The sequence below is a fragment of the Lates calcarifer genome, linkage group LG13 (assembly GCF_001640805.2).
Source record: "Lates calcarifer isolate ASB-BC8 linkage group LG13, TLL_Latcal_v3, whole genome shotgun sequence".
NCBI lineage: Eukaryota > Metazoa > Chordata > Actinopteri > Centropomidae > Lates > Lates calcarifer.
The window spans coordinates 6,433,647-6,443,462 of record NC_066845.1 but is presented as its reverse complement, the minus strand read 5'-3'; the positions used below and the strand labels follow the sequence as shown (position 1 = coordinate 6,443,462).

Here is a 9,816-nt window from a genome sequence, read left to right as displayed (position 1 = left end):
TTTAAAATCTAGGTCACAACGGTATATGAACGGTGATTATATCAAAAGCTGCGTGTTTTGGAGGTATGCATCGTGATGTTTGGCTGAACAGTACGCAGATCTTTTTAGTTTTTCCAGAGGAACAGTTTCAAGCCTGTTTCCAGTGAAGACAAACTATAGGTGACTGTGCTTTGATTTTTGTCAATTTCCCACTTGGTTGTGTTGCTGCAATCAAGATTGTTTGAGGAGAAGTGACATGTGAGGAAGGGTTGATCATATTAAGCCACTGTGGACAAACACAATCAATACTGACATTACCACACTGCATAACCAGAGATCACTTTTACTACTTTGTCCCCAAATACATCAATAAGACTGTCAATTGGTAGGCTTTGCCCAGATGTAGACTGAATTTCACTATGGTATATCATCGATTGCACCTTTTCCTTGTTGGATGCAACATCCATAAATGATTAGGACTGTAACTTGAATCAAAGCAGAAAGCCCTGCAGACAGTGAAAGATAAAGGAACACAGGAATCAGACAGACTTCCTATGTATCATCTAATAAAAATTGAAGTGAGGAATATTTACAGAGAAATACTGGCTTCCATATTTGGATTTTGGTAACTCACAAATGGTCATGTGTCTAGGCATGCTAAAGGTCTCGTATATGAGTTGAACTATTCCTAACACTAGCTTTCACCATAGCTCACCCCAAACCTGAGTTTATCAGCTCATGCTGTTAGATTCGGTGGTGCTACATCTGTCTGACCTCTTTACCCTTGTTGTCATTTCTAATAACTAAAAAGTAAGTTCAGGCGCTGCTCATGTTCAAACCCATTTGTCCCCGTTAAAGCCTGTCAAATTCCTTTTTCAGTGCACTCCAGTACCATTGCAAGAAGTAGGCTGCAAAATTTAGGCTTGTAGGGTACCACTCCTGTTTGACTCAGAAAGAGATGTGCTGGATTAACATCAACAGCTGGTGGCAACAGCCCCCTGTCACATTCTTCCATTTTTCTGCTTGATGATCCAACCTAGTTGATCTTCTTGAACCCAAAAGCCCATTGGCTGAATTCTCCACTTATGTAACGGCCCTCATGTAATGGCAGCGCCTCTCTACTCAAGTGGAGAAATCACATCAAGAATGTCAATGTAAGCCCACCGTCCATTTATAGAAAGCTCTAACCTGTAGAGTGTCAGAAGCCATCACTCTCAACACAGTCATTTGCTTTCAATTATTGTGTGATTTGATGAGCTGAGTGATTTGAACACACAAGCCTGCTATTGTTGGTTTTAAGATCATTTTTCATCCAGAAATCATTAGATTTAGACCAAATAAACAATAAAATCCAATGTGTTCCACTCAGCACACAGGGTCGTATTTTATTTTATAGACAAAGGCAGGGGGTCAGCAGAAGTCTGAGTAAAAAATGTTAAGGCTTCATGTGTTCTGGTTGAAATGTATGACATGCCCACAAAGTCAACAACAACTGAAATACTGTATATGACACTGAGAGAAAAAAAAAAAAAAATACAGGTTGACATACAGTTTGCTGCTGTGAAGTGATTATCACACCTCATTATGATACAATACCGTTTCATTTCCAAATGAGAAAAGATATCTTACAGTGGATGCATATATATATATATATATATATATATATTTATTATTATATATATTTTTTTTTTTTTTTTTTTAACCTGGTGCAGCACAAGTTTAAACAACTACATACATACTCCCTTCTGCTGAGTGAGAAATCACCTGACCTACAGCACACATTTATTTTCTAAACTCATTACATCTCAGCTTTGCCAGCTAACATGGTAACAGTATTGATCTTAGAGTAAATATGATTCAAGAGTTGAAGTATATATTGAGTTACTGTTGAATTTTTGTTCACAGTAGTAGTAAACAGTATTTTTCTTAGAGAACATATAAAGAATAATCCCGGTTTTCATTAGAATATCAGATGGCTTATTTGGTGATAGCTGCACAAACAGTAAAAATTAATAACTTAGTGGTGTAGTAGGCAACAACGTAATGTTCCCTAGTCATTTGTCAGATCACACAAAAGAACCACGCATGTTGGCTCCCTTGTGTCCCATTCAGATAATAATAGTGAGGACTAAATCCTTTTGATATTTGCATGCTGATTACCAGGAAACAGAACCAAAGAATTTGTTTTTCATAAGCTCATTTGACCACTCTGGCTGCAGAGAAATGACGTGACACAAACCAAAAACACATCTTAGACCCTTTGCAAGCTCCTCTAGATTTGCTGCATGGCCTTCAGGTTAGGAGACACCTAGAAGACACCAAATGGGACAGGGGGAGAAAAGCCCTGGTTAGATTCCTCAAGTTAGAGATTGAAATATGTTCCTGGTACCCAAACTGTTGAGTTACCCACCTCAAAATCTGTGCCAGTGCATGCCTTGATATCCTCAGGGGTGAGCCCCTCCCATATTTCTATCAGAGTCAGGCCTTTTGTCTTATCCACATCAAACACAGCCTGGTAGAAAGAAAGAAAGAGGGAAGAGAGAGGAGGAGGGAGGAAAGGGAAAAAAAGGGCGAGAGTGGGGATGATAACACGATGACAATTATTATTTTCTTAATAGATGGGTATGAGCCTTATGATGTGTGGGTCAGCGGGGTCACAGACAAGGATGCAGGAGCCTCAATTATCAAGGTGACCTAAAACAGAGGACGACTGCCCCCCCAAAAAACCATCAGCACAACAAGCAGGGGGCAGAGTTCCACTTCAGTGTCATCCATAGATGACAAAATAGCTACAATTACTGGTGACACATCCATGAAAGGGCTCTGAGAGTGGTCCTCAACTCTCTGAGGCTGGACCACTACAAAGTAGTGAGCAATTACATTTTAATTGTTACGCTATTTTTAACACTTCAAACATAAAAGAAAATCAATTAAAATAGAAATAATGGAACTGAAATGTAAAGGTTCAACATTAATACAGAATGATTCAAGGAGAGATTCATGAGGCCCTGCCCCATAAACCATGCTGGCTCTGAGAGAGTGCAGGTGCCCAGTGAAGAAGGATGAACTAGTTGGAGACATTGCTGGCATTAAAGATGCTTAACAAGGGATGTCATTGTCGATTTTAAAATTGTCCAAGAACTGAATTCCAAAAATAATCTGTTCTCAAAATAAAATTCCTACAACCATTTTAAAGATGTTAATTTCAGAGCAAAAATACACAAATTTACAGCAAACTCAACTAAAAACACTGGATGTTGTCCTGCAGGGACACTGGGGAGAGATGAGGTACCTCTTCAGCTACAATAGAGGACAGTCATTTATCAATTATGCTGGCATGGTCAAAAACAGCAGTGAGTTTCTGTGGTTAATTTGCCATTCTCTTTATTTGCGATCACACCTCTCTACAACCAGGGACTTGTGCATGATAATGACGAAGAGTTGCACTTTATATTCACATATGCGCAAGCAAAAAATGATAAAGCTGACTCCAAGCTTACAGATGAGCTTACAAAACTGAGCCTGCATAATTCATAAATGGGGCCCCTGGAGATTATACATACATATATATATATATATATATATATATATATATATATATATATATATAAAGCTTTTTAAAGACAGGCGAGGCACACTCAGCCAAGCTGGGTCCTGTGGCTTCGCTTAGCAGGGACTGACAGGCCAAGCCACAGTCACATCCAGGCAAAGCCTGTCAGGACTTTCAGCTCATTAGAACCTCACACACAGTGATGGAGCAGGAGGCAGATATCTCACTCCAATATAGCAAGACAGATGGAATGTCACAGGCAACAAGGGTCTATGGATAACACAGACACTGACATGCATCTCTACGTAATTGTGACACGTGTCACAAGTGATAAAGGAAAATTTAACGATTTGTCAAAATGTGCCAGTGGTGCTGGATATAGGCGCAACAACAGTGCACAGGGATGGCAGGTACCGTGTCAAGTCAATGTGAGCTCAAGTTTGACAAACTCAGTTTTAAAATGCATGCAAGTCCTTGACATAAAATGGTCTGGGTAGGTAAATGTTAAAGCAATTACCTATCAACTGACCTAGTTTCTAATATCCACACTTTACTATTGAAAAACAAACTGTCTCCATGTGCAAAGCAGCCTTTTTGTTGTGGAACTGTTGAGTCACCTTTCTTCACAATATTCAATGTCACCATCATTAACCAGATTGATGCAAGTTAGTCATTAAGAAGCTGCCAGTCTACCCCACGTGCTGTCTGGTGAGAAGTCTGGCTGAATGTCATGTAACAACAATGAGCCTCCATCTTTCAGCCAACATAACACTTTACAAAGATGGGACTAAAAATCAACATTTTCCCCTCAAACAAATACACGCATACAAGCTTATCCAGTTTACTGTCAGTACATTACAGAAATTACAACGACTTGATTTTGAGATGTGCTCAGACAATAAGTCACAGTAGGACCATAAAAAAAATCAATTTGGCTCCTGGAATAATAATTGCTGTCATTGGCATTTTTTTATTACAGAAAATGCCACAGGTAGCACTTTTCTGGGCCCATTATGACGACTGAATAATTCAAGAGTTGTTCTGCTTCATCTGTGAATGACATGGGCAATTACTTTTTACTTTCTTATTCTTGGAACTGGAAATGATTACCTACATAACTGTTGAGGAGATAAATACTTGGATGCTTCGCTTTATGGACTTATGTCAAGGCAGCAACTCAAGCACCAGGGGCTGTAGAAGTGATGTGATTTACTTACTGCATATATGATAAAATAATACTAATAAAAAATAAAATAAAACACACACACACCATACATCATTTCAATGACAATGCTGAAAGCAAACAAGCATGTAAACAGGAGGACTGTGGATAAGAGAGGAGAAATGGAAACATGTTGTATAAAATGGTCCAGCCATAATAGAGAAGCAGCAGAGACACTGCCTAAGGCAACAGGTTCCCTACCACCCTGGGTCTCAAATCACAGCTACACTATTTAGGGCAGCACTTGAATTACTATCCCTTCCGGCCATTGCAAGCCAAGGAGGATGCTGTATTTGTGAGAATATACTGTCTAAGTCGGAAATCTGTCGATGTGTCTGTGTGGAGGGAAAAGATTTTTTTTTTTTTGGCAGGTTTAGAAGGCCCCAGTTTCTGCTCTCATTCTGGAAACAAACTGGAGCAGAGATTTTAATCATGTAAAGATAGCAACCAGTGTAGAATAAATTTAGAGTGACCATTATTAGGCTTATTAAAGGCATTGTTTGCCACCAGGTTTGTAGTCTCTCATTTCACTACTACAGAGTTTTCTCTAGTGATCAACACAACAGTCATTTTCTCACAGCCCACAACTAAATTCTTACACTGTTGTGTAATACAGAACAAAAAGCCCCCAAATTAGGCTGCTGTATTTAATTAATGTGACCATTATGTGCTGAATAAAAGGGTTACACTTGACTTTAGACATTGTGCCATAATTGGTTTTCTATCCAGCACAGAAACAATGGCTGAAACATTGCCAGACAGTTGTTCAGGCCAGTTTCAAGTTGTTGTACTAATTGGTGACCACATCTTCTGTTTGCATCTCACCACCTCACCCTGTGACATTACAAATAGCTGCATGTATCCTGGTAATATCCTCACAGTGGAAGCAGTAAAATGTCTGCAGGGGGCCCTTGTAGACTTGTAAATGGTTACTTTTATTGATCGGTGTTTACCGACAATCTCAGGTTTTCTCTTCATTGTTGTCATGGAGAAAGACGTTAGCAGAGCAGCCTGTTGTTCTACTTTCACTTGTGCCACTAGTTAAATTATACCTCAAGGAATCCAATAACCCGTCATAGGAAAACTGTATTATACTGGAAATGAGAAATAATTTCCTGTAATGAAATGGGCTAATTTTGTGATGTTTAAAGTTTAAAGGCAATTTATGAGGCCTGTGCTTTTTTGTTCATGTTTAACCTTGCTTTTTGAACTGAGAAAGAGTAAAGGCCAAATTTAATTCCATTCCAAATATTTTGCAAATATAATGCTGTGAACCAAGTCATACACTTGCTTGTGTTCACAGCATAAAGGCACTCACACACAATACGAGCAGTGATAACAATACTGGCCATCCCTCTAGATGATGACAATGAACAGCTTTTGTCAATAGTATAATAATTCAGAACACAATTGCTGACCAAAATGAGGTGAAATGTAAATTTTGTGTGCCACTGCCAGAGCTGTTTTTGTGGTCTTCTACATCCCTAACTGCTGCCACTGAATGTATTTAAAAAATAAAAAAGGAATGAATTCTACAGTTCCAACTTATCACTGAGAGGTTTCTGAGAGTAATAGGTGCGTTTAATGTAGTTTGGTGTCTAGAGGGTTCTTAAATTGTCTCAAGGGCACAACATTTGAGCAACATTGTGTTCCTTGTGCAGTATGTGTGGGTCTTGTAGTAAACAAGCCTTAAAAACAGAATTTGTTTTTAAAAATATATATTTTGGCTTGCCTTGTGTCCTAGTTTTGGCATGGCAACCTTCACTCTGATACAGTACAAAGAGGGAAGAAGTGTCAAGAAAGGAGGCCTGAGGAAATTCTGAACAGGTGCTTGTGATGAGCAAAAATCAGTTGAGCAAATGCAGTATGGACTGAAACCACATACACAGTAGTCTGTTTTTTTCACCTCGTCTCAAAATGACACAATGATGTGAATAAGTTTTCACTTTTCATTTTCATGTCTCTTAATGTTTGCTGCATGTGTTTAATAGCAACAAAATAACACTACCATTATTTGGTAATGAGTGGGGATGAATAGACAAGAGTTTTGACTTGGTTTTCATTCTGTTTTCTTGATCCATGATTCTTATTTTGTCTTTCAATAAAGCTGAACATGTGATATGGGTGTTGCCATTGACCTAGCTTTCAATTTCTGTTGTCTGTTGACAATAATCATCATAATTTGATTGATGGTCTTGCAAGCTACCAGCTAACCAAGCTAACAGTAACAGCACCCTCAATCAAATCACTGTTTTATACTTGTGCTGTTTGACAACAGAAATAGAAAAAAAAACACATCAACAATAACACCTTTATTGTGCAGTTGGGTGTATTGTTTTTTTTTTTTAAACAAGCAACCACCGTGAGAGCTGGAGGTGACAAAAAGTTGGCTTCTTAACATTGCCGCCAAGTAGAAGTACTTTGGCAATATCTGAGAGGCTGACAAGCTGACACTCACACGTCAGTATTTTTTGAAAAGCTCAGTTTCCCCTGTCCAAACTACAAAGAGAGACTGACACTGTCAAAGGAAGTGTTTTCAGAATGCTTACATCTAGGGACAGACAGGCCAAATGGAGAGCAAAATATATTTTCAAATTTATTCACAGCACAGCAGACATGGTATCAGAAAAATAAAGTAGAAGAGGAGGGATGAGGAGGTAAGAAATGAAGAGAGCAGGAAGGAGAAATAAAGTATAAAAAAATAAGAAGATATATGTTTAAAAAAATGGAAGGAACAGAGAAATACAAGGTCATGAATGATGACATGCAAGAATTGAAGTCATTAAAAAGAAAGTAAGAAGGCTGGGGATGTGATAAGAAAAGAGTACTAATGGATAGGGAGGGAGAGAAAGCAGCAGGAGATGAAATGAGGAAGGTGAAGAGGAGGAGGTAGTACCAGTGCTAGCAGGGCAGTAGAAAGAGCTTTAACCTTTATAAATGTTGACAGAAATCTGCTCGCTGAGAAATGTTGCGCAATCACAACAAAAGCTAGCCGAGCAGAAAAGAACAGACATGGGGGGGGGGAGGGGAAAAAAGCCATGGACACACTTTGTCTCTCACTGTGTCTGACTTTGCCCCTGACAGGTCATGTTTTCAATGAGCGAGTTCCAAAGGCAATAACCATCAGAGGGTAACAGGGAATTGACCAGAGTACACGAGGACACAAAAACTACATCAGCACCAAGCTCTACAGGCTACCTGAAACTCTCTTTGCACTTTTTTCCCCTTTCTCACCTACCAATCAGCATTTAGACTTCCTTTTTCCTCCTTGCTCCATTTCCTAAACTTAAACTGTGAGGGGCTGATGAAATTCAAAACAGAGAAGATGGAGCTTTTACATCAGGCTAAGCTCCATAAGCTTTCAGAGGGAAGCTGAGCAGTAAGATTTCCCAGAGTATACTCCATGGTCTAACTTTTTTAAAATGAGTATTGACAATGCCACCTGCCAGACCATAGGCATTGTCCCCAACTTGCAAAACTGCCAAACCATATCAAGAGCCCCCCTGTGCTGTGGAGCTTTAACACTACCACAGTAACCTCCACCATAGTGATAAGCAAGGCCTCCCTTTCCTTGAGTTTTCCACCTCCTCCGCAGAGGACATGTCATTTGTGTTCAGGAGTCCCTTCAAGCTTTTCTTTCATCGTCCTCCCCTCCCCTGAGTGATCTGACAGCTTGCCAGAATCTCTTATAGCCAACCAAAAATCTTTCTCCATGGCCTCTTCAGACTCCACCCACACCCAAATCAAGTCCAGTCAATCTTACTCATACAGCCAAAAATCACTATTCCACACAAACAAAACCTTTTTTTGCTTCACCCACCAAAACTGAAGTCCCTCTGGCCTTCCAAAACCTCTGCTGCATAAGGGGCTAACCCAGCCTAAATTAGTTATGATAAATTTTATTTCTATAGCAAGATGAAGTGTTTATAAGTGTATAAAAGCAAGGCATCATAACAAAACAAAAGACCTCCAGATGGCCTTTTGTGCAGAACATTGAGCAGGCTCTGAAGTTGGCCCACTCAGATTCCATATCTGAGTCCATATATATATATATATATATATATATATATATATATATATATATATATATATATATATATATACACACACAAAATCAATAACCAGCCTCCTCACAGAAATCAACAGATTGAATTAGTGTTAATTGAATAAATGTAATTTCCATCTACCCGTGTCACTCTGTCGCATCATACCAATCTATCAGTTGCATGTGTGTGCTTGTTTTTGTATGTGTGCGCATGTGAGGGAGATGTAATTGAAAGATAAAGATACAATGTGTGTGACTTGTGTGTCACTGGACTCATTGTCTCTGTGCGCCTCGCTTGTTGCTCACATATTCAGGGGACTGACTGGCAGTGACAAAATAGGAATGCAAACCCACTGACTGCCAAAGTTAACTTATTCAATTTTGCTTTCATTCAATCACTCCTGACTGCAAGGAGGGAAATTGTAATAGTTTGCAAAATGAACGAGTGAGACCTCGAATAGGACAAATAATAAATTAATATTAAAGCAGAAAGTTAGGTCAATCTATCACAAGGATTAGCTACAAGTGATTAACATGATCACCAGGGAAAGAACTGAACTGAACAACAGATTAATGAGAGTGTATTTCCAAAATTAAGCATGGTATTACAGTGGCTTTATCAAATTTATTTGCAATTACTGCATGATTAAAAAACAGCCTGTAAATGGTTGGGCCTATGCATACAGCATAGGCCCAACCATTTACATCTTTCACATTTAAGTGAAAATCTTGTTTGAAATTGGCTTAACTTCAGTTACAGGTATCCACTTCTATGCTAATACATCTTCAGCAAATGTTTTTGTTGGAATAATGTTAAATAAACAACTTGCAAAAAATTCCTTCATGACAGCAGCATCCAGGTCTTTTACAGGCCGAGAGTCCTGCTCAGACATTGCTTACTCATTGGTGCTGTCTATGCAGCGACCGTGAGTAAGGAACCCAAGTTTATGACTAATGGCTTATCCATTCATTCATGAATGCATCCATCCATCTTCTGTTCAGGTTTATGCTAATGAAGAC

The 9,816-nt window shown here is 39.0% G+C and overlaps 1 protein-coding gene across 1 annotated transcript in view; it reads right to left on the bottom strand.

Moving 5' to 3' along the window:
- Positions 1-1,334: 1,334 nt before the first annotated feature.
- The window catches only part of oxct1a (3-oxoacid CoA transferase 1a), a 40,385-nt gene continuing 31,903 nt past the window's right edge, over positions 1,335-9,816 (bottom strand). Inside the window, 2 exon segments of the mRNA XM_018675139.2 lie at positions 1,335-2,287; positions 2,390-2,491. Of these exon segments, the coding sequence (XP_018530655.1) occupies positions 2,252-2,287; positions 2,390-2,491 (138 nt within the window). The 3' untranslated portion in view covers positions 1,335-2,251.